General features: G+C 38.5%; 1 protein-coding gene across 6 annotated transcripts in view; it reads left to right on the top strand.

Moving 5' to 3' along the window:
• peak1 (pseudopodium-enriched atypical kinase 1) overlaps window positions 1-18,394 on the top strand; it is a 77,612-nt gene that overhangs the window by 40,093 nt on the left and 19,125 nt on the right. For all 6 annotated transcript variants that reach the window (XM_058644836.1, XM_058644837.1, XM_058644832.1 and 3 more), the window contains one exon: window positions 16,466-18,394. This exon is cut by the window's right edge and continues 1,548 nt beyond it. In XM_058644836.1, the coding sequence (XP_058500819.1) occupies window positions 16,599-18,394 (1,796 nt within the window). In that variant the 5' untranslated portion in view covers window positions 16,466-16,598. The remainder of the gene's footprint in view (window positions 1-16,465) is intronic.

Below are 18,394 nucleotides of genomic sequence, written 5' to 3'. Positions count from 1 at the left end.
ATCAATATATGTTTTGTCAAAAATCTGACAGCTGGCATTTTGGACAAAATAGCCCTAGTAGGGCTAGAAATAACAATTATTGTTATAATTAATCTGTGGATCTTTTTAACTTTATTTGTAGTTTTTTGTAGATTGTTTTTTCTAATGTCGTTTGGTCCACAAACCAAAATTAATCAGTTTTAAAATTCAGTTTTAATTGTTTTCTTTGTTATATGGAGCAAAGAAACCAGGAAATGTTCACACATGAAGAAGCAGGAAAATCAGACAAACCAGACCCTTATTGTTTATCTAACTCAAATGCAACAAAAAGCATAAAACAGCAGGTCGTCTCCACGCCCACCTGCTAATTTGTTTCATAATATAAGCTGTTTATCTAAATTATAATTTGTATTTGTATCATAAACACTGATCATCAAAGGTGGTGCAAAAAAACGGCTGAGCAGCACAATGTGACCACGTGATGCATCAAATGAGATGTTTATGTGGACACTATTTCAGTTTTATTGTTTTACTGTATGTGACATTAAAATGGTCGCATTATATCATGTGACAGCTGTGTCGTAATGTCGTAATAAATAAATAAAAAAAACCCATGTGCTACTTTTGATTGATAGAACGTTAGAAAGGAGGCAATAATGATGAACTGGATTGATGAGCCTGCTCAGCATTTTCCACTCTGTTTGAGTGGAAGATGCTGACAAGTGTGTGTCATCGGCACATAATTTGATGTAGGTGGCCATTCATGCATTATGGCACTCCTTAAGTGTGATCACAGATTGATCAGCATATTTCTCTCGCTGCCTTCAGATGGCTGCTGTAATTTATGAACAGACAGAGAAGGTTTTGACATTCAGTGTGAAGCAGCTGTGGACAAAAGACACTGTAAGAGTCGGTGTGCTCTTGGCACCTAAATACTGCATAGATGCACCTAAAGTCAGTGTCATAGTGAATAAATTACAAAAGAATTACAGAGAGCTGTTAACACTGGTCGTGAATATTGGGCCTTAAAGGTCAAACTGCTCTGTCATAAAGGAATTGAATGGATTTCCTAAAGAGCTCTGAGGAGAGAGCAGTGAGATGGAAGCAGAAAAGTGAAGTGGCTGGCCATAAATCAAAACAATGACCACAACCCAACCTTAACCCAAAATTACACAGCAGCTGAGTTCTGTGATAATTCTTTATGAGTGACCCCCGTTCACATTTAGTTATTTTGTTTCAACTCCAAAATGTGGATCAGTGCAACAACACCTTCTAAAAATGATTCTCTTTGATGGTACACAATGATCCCGGAGGTAGTGACATTTGCTTGTGGGTGAAACTGTCATTCATTTATTGTCTTGCTAATGATCCATATGCCTCAGTGTGAGCTTGTGAGAACGCAGCCATCTGTGTTGTTGTGTCTCGGCGGGTTTGTGTCCTGCGCCGTTAACACGTGCTTAGATGTAACATCTGTGTTTGGGTTATGACGATGTAGATTAATGCACTGCACTGGACATTTTATAATGGAACTGCAGAGAACTACCCTGTCTTTAATTAATTTATTGAGACCTTGAATATAGTCAGACAGTATATGTTGTGTGAAAATAATTTTATTTTTTTAAGAAAAAAAAAAAAAAAGACTAAATCACAGGATATAACGTAAAGCCTGGAGAAGCACTTCAATGATTGCAAAAACATTGCAGAAAATATATCGTGCGTTTTGAGACTCATTCAAAGCATCTATAATTTCACATTTCAGACTTGTGCTATTGATGCTGAAAAATATTTTTTTTATTAAACTATGTATTTTTTATTAAATCTCTCCCTCGTCCCTGGAAACCTAAATGCGGCAAGTTTCTTTTTTAATGACACTTCAGTGGCTTTAGTGCTGGAGGAAGAAGTGCTTGTTAAAGACAGTGTCATACTTTACAGTACCTTGTGTGAGTTGTTGTACAAACCTTCATTGCCTTTGCATTTCTCCTGAAAGCAGCAGTGGTGTAGGGTGGCAGTATCCTGTTTCTTGGCTTACATCTCTCGATTTGCTCGTTTTCTTTCTATGTAAAACAAAAAAAATCCATCAACCAAAAAAAACAGTGGAGTCCATAGGGTTACTAAAATCTTCTTTACTGATGCATTTCACATTGACACTGGTGTTTTTGCTCTTCAGCCACTACTGTCATGAGCAGTATATACACTATATTAGAAATACGTTCATTTGTCTTTTCCAAATCCTACAATGATGTTCTCCAATGTCTTGTCGAAGAAGCCGAAGAATCAAATTTTTTTAAGTATTAAAAAGACATTCCAACCAATTAATTAATTCGCAAAAACTTGATTATATATATATATGTGTATGTATATATATTATATATATACATTATATATACATATATTTATATACATACACATGTATATGTATATATATATATATATATATATATATATATATATATATATATATATATATATATTTATAAAATATATGTATGTATACATATAATTTGGTCTTCCTGGAATTTGTCCCCTCTTAAATGAAAGTGAATCAACAAACTGGAATAACAGCCAGATTTTGGACCGGCATAGTAATTCTCCAGAGAGCACAGTTAACAGGCAGAGGTGCTAACAAAGCCATGTTTAAACCATTAGCTAAATCAGCCCATTCCTCCCTTTGTTGGCCTAACACAGTCCAGCGCTACTATGGGAAAGGAAAGAGGAATTTCTACACACACACAAAAAAAAAGTATCAGTCTTTCGGTCCTAATTGCAAACTGTTATCAAATCTGCCTCCACCCTTTATCGTTTGTCTCTGAGTTGAACACTTGAGCAGAAGCAGACGATTGTTCTTCGAAGAAAGTAGGACGAGTTTTTCCAGCAGCTTCAGTTTTGTCTTGGGGCTGTTTCTGTCTTTTGTAGCTTCCTATATATTCTTCCTATACAGTTTCTCATGCTTGCACTTCTGAAAGACTAATTAAGGCAGGCATAGGCTAAAGTTGAATGCAAATTATCAAGCAAACTCTATTTTAATGATATCGTCTACAGTGGCACTCTAAAATACCATACATGGTTAGGATATTTTTGCACCATCACCACAACAAGATACAGTGTTTTTAGATCTTAAATAGAGTAAAGAACAAAGTGGTTGACAAAGCAGCTGATGGATGGAAGGATTAACTACAGCATGTCAAAAATATTAAATAAATAAAAGTATTTTCATTGTCAGGGAAGTGAGCGTGCTGCCTGCCTTGTCTTGAAAATCTGGCTACACTCGTGCAAGCGGTCTTCACAAATGTGATGTTATAATCTCTGATGTCATAAGACTTTCCTGTTATCCCAAGTGGATGCTGTTCAGTGCGCACATCACTGTCATCCCGGCACTCGGTGTGTGATGCTGCTACCTTCGGTGTTTTCCTGGTGCCAGATAAGCTTAGAGCTGTTCCACAGGGGTGCAGAGTGAGTGGAGATGTTAGTCTGCGGGGAGAAAACCTTCCTGAGCTCTCCGCAGTCGTCATCAACCTGCCTCTGGCTTATCTCTGTGTCAGTTTTACACTAGAGTGTGGAGACTATGAGCAAGTGAACCTGAGGGAGTGAGAGTGAATGAACGTATGTGTGACTGAATACCGCCGTGTGGTTGCGAGATAGACGAAAGGAAAAAAAAAATTGTGTGAGAGAGATAAAAAAAAAAAATCTGATGATGACATGCCTGTTATTTATAGCCCCTCATCCAGATTACAGACCTGCTGCAGTTGTGTGCAATGTTTAGATGTTTCAGTTTGTACGTTTTCATACATTATTGACTGAATAGCATGCAATAAGTTTTTTACACACAGTCAAATATGTGTAGTTCATGTTTGATCAGAGTGAGCGAATGTCTTTCACACTGAGCAGAGGTTTATCACACACCTCCTGACTGTTTTCTTTGTGCTTCATGATACAGACGACTTTTCTGAGTTTCTGGAATTTCAAAGTAAGTGTTCAGGATAATAATTGCACCACATCATAGTGTCTGCACACAACTCTGGAAAGTTGAGATGTTTTTTCCTCTACAAAAATGGTTCCCTGAAAGCTTAAAAAGGACAGAGCCAAGTTTTTTAATCTGCGATGATCATGTTGCACATTTCTACCTGCTCCAGTGACAAAGAATTTGTGAACTCCGCTCGAGACAGCATGCAGTGTGATTTTTTTTGATTTTTTTCCCCCCAGTAATACAAGGAACATTTTGTTCCTGTTTAGAATTTATGTGATCAAGTAGGAGTTATGCACATAAATTTGTCTTGATAGCTCTACACAAACTGCCTTGTGTTTACTTTCAGTTGAACGTGTTTACAGTATAGGCTATTTCCATTCATATACACTTTGACTTTTATTATTTCATACTCAATACTCAACAAATGTGCCAACAAATACATGCAATTTCAGAGTATAAGGAATATACCCAGCCTCTATTCTTTTCATTTCTTCTTCTTTCTGATCATGGCAGATCAGGCATGGGAGGTTAATTGCAGACTCACACTGGTGTAAAACGAATTTTGGAGACAGAGGAGTGTGTGTTTATTTGCATATAGAGCAGGGATGTGGGATGATCCACAAGTGGCACGCGGGGATGCATTCTGACGAGTGAACCGACAATCGTGGAGCTTTCTACTCCTGGGCAGAGCACAAAAGACCTGCGTTAATGTCAAGGTCGTATATCTTGTGTTGTTTTTCTGTGTAGTTTGCACTCCCACACATCTGGCTATATCTGCTCTGCCACTTTGCTGGTGTTTGTCTGTCAGGCTGCGGGTTGGTCTCCCCAGAGACCTACACTAGCTCTTTTTCCCAGACCAGACTCCCAACAACTCTCCCAGAGCTTGCACAATACCAAACACTGCAATGGAATGCTGCTGCTCTCTCTTTTTTTCTATTTTTTTTAGCCTTACCCTCCCTCCCGTGTCTTTAAATTTCTGTTATTGATACTTTCTCACTGGTTCACAGGAATGCAATGCAATATAAGAATATTGTACAGAAATAATACATTAGTTTGCAGTTTTACATTCACGATATGTACATCGTCTTTTTGTCACTGAGGGTTAGTCTTTTGCTTTAGTAAATCTTCATATAATGTGTCTTATTTATGTAAGTCACAGTAGCCCAGTGTAAAGGATTTAACCTGTCAAATTAGCTTGCTGTTGTTTGCTGTGTCCCCTACACACATGTTCCTACATGCACATGTTTTATGTATAAAAAAAAACTAAACCGCATAGCCCGTCAGGTTGAGTTGATAAACCACTGACACTGACAGCTGAAGCTTGCTTCTGCCTTGAGGACATGGTTTTTCCAGTGGTTCTGTGAGGCCTTTTCTAAGTAATAATCCGTCTCTGAACTAGCAAGAGGTCAGCTTATAATGAGCCTGTCACATTACTCATCACTGTCTGTCAACACTGCGACTAATGGACCCTTTACAGTCCATGTTTTCGGTTTGTTTATGTTGGAAAATCTTAAGGCTTACAAGTGTACAGGAAACATAGGGAAGGAATATGTTAGTCATTTCATGTGTTATTCACATAGATTTATCTCATGATTTAAATGCTTTGTGGCCATCTAATGTATTTGATTTACCCTACAGGTCCCAGGACCGATGTTAAACACACAAAACAGCTCAGCACTTTGGCACAAACATATGCATAGAGCCAGATAATACACTCAAGCGCTCATGTCTTACACACACACACACACTGAACCAGCCACCTCGTCACTAAGAACAGCATAGTTAAGTCATTCCACTGCACTCAGTCTTTCTTGTGTTGCATCAATATGAATGAACACTTGATGCAGCATTAACAAGTCAATTTTATTTTATAAAAATGCATAGTAGCATGTTTTTTTTATGACATCAGAAACATAATGGTCTTCTAGGGGATTCAAGGGAGCTGCACTTGCAATGTCAGAATGAAAACTGAATGAAAAGTCACAACTATCCACTTTGATATGATTTGTTTTCCCTGGGGTCGTTGCATCAGCAGAGTTGATTAATTCTGGTCTCTGTTGTCACATCTCTGTGGGCATGCTGTGGACATAGGATTTTTAATTTGCTGTTTATTGTTTGTACTTTATGGGAATGATCTTATTTCTGGTGATTTACCAACATGTAAATCACAAGGTTAGATTGTGTGAGTGTACATTAAATCACACAGCTGCCTCTGTGATCTTGGTTTTTTCGGCGCATACTCAGAAGCAGCTGAGAAAGTTGGGAAGAAAGCTGAGAAACTCACTTATTTTCTCTTGTCTGGCTCCCTGTGGTGGTCTGTGTGTTGTCAGCTCACTGATTTGTTTGGACCGTAAAAGTGTCTCTCGGGACAGCCTTTGGATAACATTCCAATAGTATAATACAATCACAGACAGAAAGGAGCCACGATAGTATTTTCTGTTAACACTCAAGATGGCTGGTGGTTGTAAGGAATTATAAGCAATATAGGTTGCACGTTTCTTTAAAAGAAGAACAAACAAGTGTGTGCCTTGATAAGCGAGATTTGTTTGCTGTAAAAAAGTTTAATTTACCATGTGGCTCTGCTTTACCAGTTTGGTCGCATATATCTTTGGAGTGCAACTTAATATTGTCTTTGGCAGCACTGGTGCATCTAACATTTCCAGAGTTTCCCCTACATTGATCAATATGTGGCGACACAATCAACGCTGACTGTCACAAATTGATTCTGTCTTTTTTTTTCCCCAACAAGATTTAAAAACACGGCAAATCTTTCCATTCATTTCTCTCCCTGCAGCTCTCTTTGTCTCAGACACACACACAGACTAACTCATTTCTTTTTCCGAGTGCCTCGGTTTGTACGTTCAGTAGATAGCAGTAGCCTGCTAGCACCCCTCTCTATTGGTGAACCCAGATACAGCACATTATCAACATTATCTCCCACCCTGTTTATTGTCCAACCAGCATAGCACCGTCACCCTAACTTCCGAGGCATTGGTTTCTGAACCATAAAATCTGAAATACTGATGTTTCTTACTTGTTTTTTGTCCCTATAGCTCATTGGGACACTTAAATTTGTTTTTTATATATGCTATTGAAGTTTTTTTTTTCCAGCAACACCTATTAATGTCAAGTCAACAGAAACCTGGAAATACAGCAGGGCAATAAACCGGATCTGCTGGCGAAGTGAGTCAATAGTCGAAAAAGTGTTATGTTATATCATGGCAGGCATTATTTGCACATCCTGAAATATTGATCCCAGGACTAAATCTTATTTGGGAACTGGCTGCTTGTAATCAATATGTATTGATCTGTTCTATGGGGGTTTACATTTTTAACAGGATTCATCACACACTGTGAGAATCTTTTATTCCTCTGGCCTTGGCTCAATCAATACTGGTGAACATGGGTTTCCCTCTCGTACCTCTCGTAAACACAAAGTGGTGATTGTCTGCTGACGTCACCCTGGAGCTCCTCTGTTTACTGTCTGACAGAGGCCGATATTTGTAGAATAACACTTTGTTTCAGCTACTGTAGCCAAAAATGATTCCCTCTTATAGCTTAAATTCAACACATTAAAAGACAAATGAAATGGTATTTAGTGTAAGTCTTGAATTGTACCTTCTTTAGACTGGATTTGAAATGTTTCACTTCCACGTTGACTACATAGTTTATACTTCAATTTTAATGTTCATTTATCCATAACAAATAAAAAAGACAACACAATTCAGTCAGTCAGCTAAGAAGATTTTACCTGAAACACTAAAGTAGTACAGGAGACAACAAAGGTCCTACAAGTGGAAAAGCTCTTAGAAATGTGAAGTCATTGCAGTCTTTTGGCAGTCTCTCTCTGTGGATACAAGCTGAAAGTTGGTTAAAATTGGAATTTATATGGAGCAAGTTAGTTATGATTCGGAAAGGTTTCGCTGACACAAAAAGCTCCTAAAGATTTTGCTGAACCTGACATTGTCCTCTACTGTAGATTATGTCATTTCACATTACTTGTCCCTTGGCATTTTGCTTTTCTTAACCAATTACAGTTCATGCTGAAAGAGGCCTGTTACAATAAGTGAAGTTTAGTTACTCATATACTAGCTATACTTGGAGGTGCTGCTGCTTGGATGGCTGGGGGGCATGTTTGAAGGTCATCGTTGTAAATTGCCGTATGAGCTGAGCAAATATAAGGAGAGGAGGCAGTAAATGCAACCTGCCCTTCATTTACAGCTATCGTCATGCCCTTCGCCAAAGTGCTAAACTCAGCTGGGGGTGGGGAAGTTACCCAGCAATGACTTGGTGAAATTATTGATTTATTGATAAAAAAAAAAAGATAGAAAAAGAAATGTAAGTGTTGTTTTTTGGTTTGTCTAAATATTAATATTTGTCAGGCTATAGATACAATTGTCTTCAGTCCTACACATTCTAAGAAAAAGTCTAATATTAAGTCGAAATTTGCATTGGTGCTTTCATTAAAAAAAAAAGAACATATTGAAAGTTAATATAATAATATAATATAATAATATAATAATGTGATGACAGACTGGATTTTTGTTGCCTTAGCAAGCAACCGAGTACACAGCATTCTTCCACTGCCCAGCTTCTCTTCCCACTCCATGTCTATTCTGCTCTTGTCTATCTCAGTGACATGGCTGTATCATCATTCAAGCCCACTGCTATAAAGCAGCAAAAAAATCCTGTATACCATCTCCTCGTGGCTTCAGTTGTCAGCTTCAGTTACTCCACCATTATAAACCAGGCTCAGAGAGCTTCCACTCACTCTCTAAATACGTGCTCCGGGTGGTAAACTGACTTCTTTTTTCAACACTCTGACTTATGTCAGGGGGAAACATTGCATTTCTGTGGACAGGTGACTGTTGGATTTGGATCAAAAGTTCCGTCTTTTTTTCTTCAATGGTCACGTTTTCTTTTTTCTCCGTCTCGTACACGTTCACTTGGAATTGTAGGTCTCAACTTCATATGAATCTTCAGTCTTCTCTTTATACCGAATTTCTTGCTCCAGACAATTTTGCTTCAGTGATTCAGTGAGAATGTCCTTCATGACGGTGCTTGCTTTGTAAGTATTATAATTAAACCAGAGACAATGTTGGCGTGTAAGAAAACTCACCACGTTACTGTGGTTTCACAGAATCATAAAAAGTCACACTACTACTACTTTCTCAGTCTGTGACTGCCATATGCTGGAATAACTGCCCATGCTTGAGACGGTACTTATTGTTGTACAGGCTTGTTGTACTTCCTTCATGCAGCCTTTGTGGATCTGAAACTAAACCTTAATGTTTACTTAACTGGGAACCCACCCCCCCCACAAACACACACACACACACACACACACACACATTTCTTTGTTGTACTCGATAATAGAGTGATTCATTGTTATTGGCCTAGGTCTCTTTTGTGAAGGAGATTTTACTTTACCTGTTTAAATTAAGGATACCAGTATGTTATGTCGTTATTGGACCTTTTTTCCCCATACAATCTGTCCCTCTGAACAAAATAAAGATTAAAAAGGAAAACTGTGATATTTTCTGGTACTTTTCTGGTAATAATTTGAAAATACAAGGGGATTAAGGCACCATTTGATTGACCGTAGCTGCTGCTGACTGGAGTCATATGTATTATTATTATTTTTAAACTAAATAACTGTTAAATAACTCTTAGAAGATACATACAAAGTTACATTTTCTTCTCTTGTTTATTAATAAACTCAGATAATCTTGCTAAAAACAATCCCCTCTGTTTCCATGAAGCCACACAAACAGCTAGTTTATTGTTCTGCCTGTGTCAGGATCAATTTGACCTGGTGGAAACAGGTAATGATGTGATAACAGCGGCGACACTCTTCCCTGGCCGAAATGTACTGGTTGCAAAATGTGCGGCGACATCTTGGCAGTCTGTCTCTGACAGATCCCTAATGCCTGATCTCACTCATAATGAGTTTTCTCTGGTGTGTCATGACACTGAGCTATGACTTATGGGGGGAGTGATGAGGGAAGTCTCAGGTGTATAGGATGGATGAAATCATGGTGTATGTACAGTAGTAAAAAAAAAAAAGGCTGTTGATATTCAAAGACGTAACCATTGTGTACTATTATGTTATGACATCAACAATTTTATATATATATATATATTTTTTTTTTTCTGTTTTACGTATTCAGTATTTTAATACTATTATTTAGAGAAAGCATGAAAAATAGATGATAAAATATTGAAATGTATTTGTATTCCACCCAATTAGTGTGTTTATCTATCCGTGACCCATCACGTACTGTATAACCATTGGTGTCACTATGGTCCCATGGGACTGATGTGTGTGGTGGTGGGTGCAGTTGGTGTTGTGTAATGTCTTGCATGGCACAACATCAGACCAGTGTTTGCTGCTACCAAACCAGGAGCAGATGGTCACAGGTCGTGGGCTAATGCTGCATCTCATCTGACTGCTAACTCTGCAAGTGCAGAAACCGGCCCAGTGTGATCATATTTTCATTTCATAAAGCTTTGCTGGTTTGTGGTGCTTTTTTTTTTTTTTTTTTCCCAAATCTGTGTGTCACTTGTTTGTTCTCAGATATATTTGTGATTGACAGAAAGCCACACATGGCACGACTGGATTTTAGGTGGATATAATATGAGTCATGCATATAGGCATGGAGACAGGTGGTTAGTGAAAAAGTGGGTGAGTGTGCTTGCATGCATCATTGTATTATATTGTATTGTATAGTTTACGTTCACTTTTGCAGATGTCCTTCCTGTAAGATTTTTTTGTATGTTCCTGTGGCCTATTCGAATCTCTGAGTGTGCAAATGGGAATGCTCACTTCCACTGAACAAACTAGAGTGAAAAAAGGATGGATAAATGGATTATTTTACACATGGATTTCTCATCCTTGCTTCAATTTTTTTTACACTGATAATTTAACTGTGAGTCTCAACATTTTTGACAGATAAAACAATTTCAAATTACACAAAACATTGCATCCATGAAGAAAGAATGAAGAAAAGAATCATTAGTTGCAACACCATAATTAAATAAAAAAATAAACAATGCTTCAGTTAGATTGGTGTGTACAGCACTTTCAAAGAGATATATTAACTGTAAAGTTGAGAAATCAATACACATTATTATTATGAACTGGATTGCATTTATATAGTGCTGTGATCCAAAGCACTTTTCACTTTGCCTCTCATTGATACATACTCACTCAGTGATGGCAGCTACATCTCAAAGAACTGACCTAAAGCCACCCAGGAGCAATTTTAGGTTCTAGTATATTCCTGACATGTAGTAGCCACTTCAAAACAGTGACAAACTCACTGACGTGGACAAGCAAAAAAAAATGTTATTGTATTGATTTATATTTTAGTTTACTCTCAGACTTATGACAGATATATATTTAGAGACAGTCAAACAATGTTTTCCTCTGAGATACAGAAGTAGGTCTCTCTCTCTCTCCATCTCTCTCTCTCACGCTCTCCCTCTCTCTCTGTGTGCGTGCATGGGTGGGCGTTTGTGGTGGGTTTGGGTGGTGATGTTTTCTTTTAGTACTGTTGGAAGCAAAGAAGGGACTGAAGAGAAACAGATTTGCATATCTCAGAGGAAAGAGCAAAACGTGAGAAAAAGGCTAAAGAACATTTTTTCAGACAAAGAGAATTAGAATATATTTTTAAGCCGGGGGGAAAAGACAAGCAACAAAGACATAGTCTGAAAGCATAGAGCAGAATAAGGTTAGAAGAAACGTAGATGAAAAATAAGCCAAAAAAATCTGAAAAGGAAAGGAAAAATGACATTAGCAAGAGGAAAAAAGACATGCAGCTTCTTTATAGCTTCATTAAACATTACACACACAGCAGAGTCGTCCTGTGTTTTACTCTGTCCCTTCTTCTTCAGGCATACTGAGGACAATAACTGGACCAACATAACCATGTGTAACTAAAACCACATTTTTCACAGCTGTCTTTTTTCTATGGAAAAAAATCAATCATATTATTTTCATTTTAGATTATACACATCTTAAAAGACAAGCAGTCATTCCTTTGCCTCAGAAAGTCCTCAGTCTTTGTCAGGGTTCAATTTAAATTATCAACACTAATGCTTCGGCCTCATTAAATATTCAAGACAGTGATAAACAAACGAAGATTGAGAAGAATAAAAAAGTATTGGCTTTGTTTCTCAGTATAGCAGTAGCAGTGTTTCCTTAATCGATAGTTGGACTGGTTAATAACCAATAGTGGTTTGATTGTTAACAATGAATAATAGAAACACATGTTTTTTTACTTTGTAATAATTTTAAACGGCATACATTTGTATACATCGGTAACAAATATTATACTTGGTTTTCCTCTTATGGGAAGGACACAAAGACCAGATCACAAAGGCTCTGTCAATACTGTATAATAATCTCAACACTGTTCCAGGAAACAAAATATTGTTTGTGTGTTTGCATTCTTGTATTGATACCAATTTGTGGTACCGTAATTCTTCACATTCCACGTGTGTTGTGTCATATCAGTTGCATCATCAAAGTAACACAAAAACCGCAGCCACTTCACTTGGTCGATGGCCACGAGTAGGAACACTTACAAACACAACAATCATTCACAGATGACAGAGATGACATAAGCAAGAGGGAGTGCTTATTTTAAAGAGATTCTCCGCATATTTCTGTGTGGTGTCTAGAGTTATCGTGTTATTGAATTATGTGAGCAGTGTGACCTAAATATATTGGACTCCAATGTTTAGGAAAAGGACTGATGGCCAGATGGGATTGGTGTTGTCCCCATGGCATATCTGTCATTCCAGATTTGATGTTGCAGAGTCTTGCCACTTACTGCAAGAAACTAAAATGTAAATAAGTTTTTTTTTTTTCTTGGTGATGCTGGAGGTTGTAGTGTCCTATCATCCCCCACTGAAATCAAACAACAACTGAATTCCAATATTGGCAGAGAAAGAAAAGGAAAATATAATCATGTCACATTCACCACAGGGTTTTTTTTTGTTGGTGTTGTGCATCTGTGACATGTATTGGATATTGCTTGAATCTCAGAAGCGTGATCAGAAACACAAAAGTGTGAAAGACTGAATTATCTCATTAGAATGCACCGTGGGAAGCTGCTTTTTCATAATTTCATCTCGCTGCCCCGAAGAGAGTAAACACAATAAGGAAGCTTTTATCTCGATTTCAAAAGACAACTGTTCCACTTGCCACAATTTTGCTGTCTGTCAGGGAAGAAATAATGTAGTTTCAAAGATGGTCTGTTTGGTGTGGTTCCAACAAAACCTATTTAACTTTTTCTCTACGTGGAAAAAACAAAATGAAATAACCGTGTTAGTACCATTTGTTGTCTGCCTTTTCTAAGTTATGCAGCAGCTGCATTACAGCTGTGAAAAACAATGAACGATGTCCTGTTCGGTTTCTAGGAGGACAAGTGCATGGAGTCGACCTGCAGTGTCTGTACTGTAACAGACAGTTCATGGGCTGTACTTCATGTTGTTCACATGATTTCTGAAGTGCCACAGAAATACAGAAATGCTTATTTGCCATAGGTTTGTTTCATGTGAGGATGCACTGTTAGATGATAAACAGTCCCCTCTACCCATCGCGATGGTCAGCAAAGTTTGATTCAGTAGTTCCTACTTTATTGTCCCTGACCCTGGGCAGGGGAGTTGTCATGGTAACACCCTTCCATACAGGAACTGTCACCCATGACCTTGTCAGATGGATGAGAAAACTGATTCACCCTTCCCTGTATATTTATTCATAGTTCCAGCTTTAGTTGATGTGCACAGGTTTGGGTCACCACACAGTCTGTCGATTAAAGGTGAAACAGACTTTTTGCCTTAAACCTGTCATTGAGATAGGAAAACCGATTGCACAGTGTAATAGTAATAGAAAAAGGACGCCACTTGTGTTTATATTGGTCCCCTGTAGGTCTGACTGTCACTTTGTTATTCCTGTGGCAACCAGGATATTGTTTTCACAGAGAAAATATGACTCAATTTACAGCCCAGAGAATCTGCTTTATTCTGTAATCCATAAGAAGAACAACGATGAGAATTGCATTCATCCGGGGGTGCTTTTTATGCCGGAGTGTTTTATTATGGCACCGGACAGCAGCGGCTCTGAGGAAAAGTTTCAGCATCCTTACTGGTGCCTTTAACTTAATATTTATTAATTTCCTCAGAACTGTGGGACTGAAGTAACAAGCAGATACTGCTAACAAGAATATGAATATTTTAAAAAGAAAATATAATAACCCTTTGGCTGACATTTGTTAGCATTTATTATTTGCCCAATTATTACTAATTTCACATTTCTGTTCTCAGAAACTTGATAAATGTTGCTAAATTGCTAAATGTTTTGGTAATTAATGTGTGTCAGTGGAGGACTAGGGAAGACTTAACATTTTTTACGGCCAGCATAATCATGTATGTAGTAAATGTACCAGTCTTAAAATGAGGTGTGGTTCGGCGCAATGTTGGTGCATTATCTTTCGGCAGCAGAAAGCCACTGCACCATTGACTTTAGTATTTTTCATGCTTATTTAAGCGGCACATTAGATGCGCCAACATAGGCGGGTTCAGCCCCTACTCCTCTTCCTCTTCGGTTAAATGTTTCATCTGCATTCACAGATCTTTAAAAAGGGGTTAAACATTTATTCGCCTTTGAGAATGTCTGTAGGTTGAATGTAATATGTACAACATAGTATTATTTCATAGTATTTTCCTTTGTCTCTCTTCTTTACCCTATTAGATTAATGAATTTGATTGATGATTTGCTTTTAAATCAAACAATTCTTATTTTTGAAATGTTGGTACTTTATTAATCCCTGAAGGGAAATTCCTCTCTGCATTTAACCCATCCTCTACTAGGAACCTTCCTAGAATTAAGAGCAGTTGTTATGCATCCACTGAGCTGCATAACAACTGCCACAGTTGAATGTAGGCATCTTTTGAAGAGTAAATGGGCAGTTTTTTCATCTGTATTCACATACATATTACTTTGCCTTTGAGGGTGTCCATAGGTTGAGTGTAAAAGATTAAAGTGCTTATGAAGAGTGCAGTTTAATGTCCAAAAAAAAACCTCCAAAGGATATGGCTTCCTGGTGCGACAAACTATGACCTGGTAGGGTGAGAAAACAGGATGCATCTGATATGTATGCACCGGTGCCGATAACTCAAGACAATGTTTGCGCCTCGGTTTTGAAATGTCAGTCTTTGTTACATAACAAAATCTGATTAAAATAAATTGTTCAATTGATTTATTTTGTGTAATTACCTTTAAAACAAGATTGGAAACAGCACAGATTATTTTATTAACATTTGAACCTTTTTATATCAATTGTCTCAACCGTGTTTGAAATACAGTGCTTGCCATGTTTGTGTCTTGTGCCTAATGAACACATTGAAATGAGTCATTAGATTTACAATCTTTATCTTGCTCAATTTAATCAGAATTATAGTCACTTTCATTAAATAGCTACTTGTCTTACACTGCTTTAAACAATTTTAACCTCCCACAACACCGCTCCCAATGGTTTAATTTCAAGTCTACTTTGCTGGATGGTACAATAACAAAAAGGTTTCATCATTCCTCTACTTTCAGACTTAATTGTAAATATATGAACGTGATATATGCTGTTTCTGTGCAATTTATCAGACTTCATCACATGTGAACTCAGCTGAAGCACTTCTTATTTCGATTTTCCGTGTAGCCACACTAGTTCATAGGATTTAGGAATTTGAGCTTTTGATTCGGTAACAATATCAGTACCTTTTATAGAACCTAAGCCTGGCTGAAACAGCCAACTATACAACACAGGACAGCAATTCCGAAATAAGCTCTCTTAATCCTCTTCACTTGTGCCTTTCTGCTTTTACTTTCTTTCTGCTCCATCTATGGGCTAGGAGGAGACAGATCACTGACCGACAAGGTGCTAAGTAGAGAAAGTTTGCCACCTAATGGAGACAGTGTAACAATGCATTTCAAAAATGTTTTTTTTCAGCTTCCCTCTGATTATCCCAATAAACCTTTACTTCAGTTCAGTCTAATATTTAATTAATGTAACTGTATCATTGACATTTAATTTACCATGTGAAGGATAGTAGTTTGGTCCTGAATAGACTATATAAATGTGTACATTTCGAACACTTTTTTGAAGAATCTCTGACTGACTGTATTTTTATTTTTTTTTAACATCCATTCACCCAATCCATTACAAAATGACAGGTGTTTTGCTGTGGATTTAAGGAGTTTTGGGACGACAAAAATGGTTCACTATTTATTTTAATGGTTCACTATATATTCAAACTCATATAACTGGTCTGAGTCAGTGTAAGCTTTTCAAGAAATATTAATCAGCTTAATTTTCAATGTTTGCTGTTTTCATTAACATTTAATTTTGATATCTTCCACATTTTCAGCAACACAAATGCATTCGATTCACTGCCTTAGTAAATGCATAATTAAAAAAAAAGTTTAATTAAAACTTTTCTCCTTTTTTTTTTTGTTTTTAGGTCCATTCACATCTGAGGCTGAAGTGTTTACTCATCATCACTGCTGTACGACAATCAGTTCCTGTCGTCTTAAGCTTCATGGCGGGGTTTCCTGTCCATTGACACAATACGCTGCCTTACTGGACCAGCAACCATGTCCGCCTGCAGCACGTTCACTGAACACGTATGGAAACCAGGCGAGTGCAAGAACTGCTTTAAACCTAAAAGTCTGCACTGTCTGGCACAGAGTGGTGGAGGGAAGCCTCCATCTGAGCAAAAGCTTCCAACAATTCAACAACACCATCCGCTCACTGCCGGAGCTAGAACCAACCCTAACCTTACCAACAATTCCCAAAGGGCTGGTATTGGGTCAGTCCGCTCAGGAAACTTCCGTCCACCAGTAGCTAAGAAGCCTACCATTGCTGTTAAGCCTACTATGATGCTGCCCTGTTCCTCTGCAGGGCTGGATTCAGATGGCAACCTGCAACAGCCTCCAAACGTAATAGAACAGAGCAAAGAATCTGCCTTCACTGTGTGGAATCGCAATGGACTTAACCACAAGAGGCCTAGTGGGCTTGGCAACAACAATGAAGGAGAGGATGGCACAGAGGAGATTGAGGGCTATGGACAATTTAGTCCAAGGACCCCTAGTGGAAATAACAACAATAGCGGACTGACTGATGTATTAAAAGAGATTGCTGGGTTAGGACCTTGCTTCAGTCCCACACCCCTTTCATGTTCAAAGGACACGTTTTGGGGACGAATCAACAGTTCATACCAACGGTCCTTGGAAAGAGGCCTTCCAGCCTCCAGCTGCTTGGCCCTAGGAAGCAGCAGTAGTGGCGGTGGTGGTACTGCTCAAAAACGGGTATCTCTCAGCGATAGCACTGAGGTCATCAGCACAGAGGGAGGTCGTTTTTGCTATCCAGAGTTTTCTAGTGAAGGAGAAGATGATGATGAGGAGGAAGATACAGAAAGGGATGATAATGAGCATGAAAGCTGGGATGAAAGTGATGAAGAGTTACTAGCTATGGAGATCCGAATGCGAGGCCAACCACGATTTGCAAATTTCCGCGCTGCCACATTGTCTCCAGTGCCCTTTGCTGCGGGGAAAAAGTGGAATACTGTTCCACTTCGCAACCGCTCACTACAGCGGATATGTGCAGTGGACTATGATGATAGCTATGATGAGATCTTAAATGGATACCCTTCCATGGGTTCCAGTGGAATTCTACTTCCTTATGGCTCTGATAACATGCATGGCAGTGGTTTTCTATCAAATTCAGAGTCCACTACTTCTCCAGAATCATCGTCATCACAACCAGAGGATTCTCGAACAACTTCCAGTAATGGGAGCAGTGCCCCCTTTGCTTTTCAAAATGCCTTGCATTCTCCCACTTCACCTAAGGCACCTGTATCCATTGCTTCTCCTTCAAAAAGGGAGCCTGTTCACAGAGCACTGAGTCCTCTGAGGGTGACTGAAACACACAAGGCTGTCTTAGCTATTAGACTGGAAGATCAGGAAGGCAGAGAAGGCATGCCAATGCCCCAGGCTCTTCCAGGTCAACCAGTGACAATCAGTTTTAGCCCCACAGAGGAGCAAGCGAAACCATACCGTGTAGTGAATTTGGAGAAATCACTTATCTGTAAGCCCTATACTGTGGTGGATGTGTCAGCATCTATGGCTAACAAAGATGAACATATTCTAGATTCTGCCTCAAAAACCAAAAACCTGTCAATGCCTTCCAGCCCCACATCATTCTGTAGCACTCCTTTAGGTCAGCCGCTGTCTCCAGCCTCTCTCATTTCTCCATCTTCTGTGAAGCCAACATTACCCACATCTGTTGCTTTGCCAGGAAACTCCCGAAAGAAATCAGGGAGTATGCGTTACCAAGAAGTATGGACATCAAGCACAAGCCCTCGCCAAAAGATAGCTAAAGTGGATAGTGG

The sequence above is a fragment of the Solea solea genome, chromosome 12 (genome assembly GCF_958295425.1).
Source record: "Solea solea chromosome 12, fSolSol10.1, whole genome shotgun sequence".
In the NCBI taxonomy this organism is placed as follows: Eukaryota; Metazoa; Chordata; class Actinopteri; order Pleuronectiformes; family Soleidae; genus Solea; species Solea solea.
Note: the sequence above shows the minus strand (reverse complement) of the source record. Positions and strands in the feature narration are given on the sequence as shown.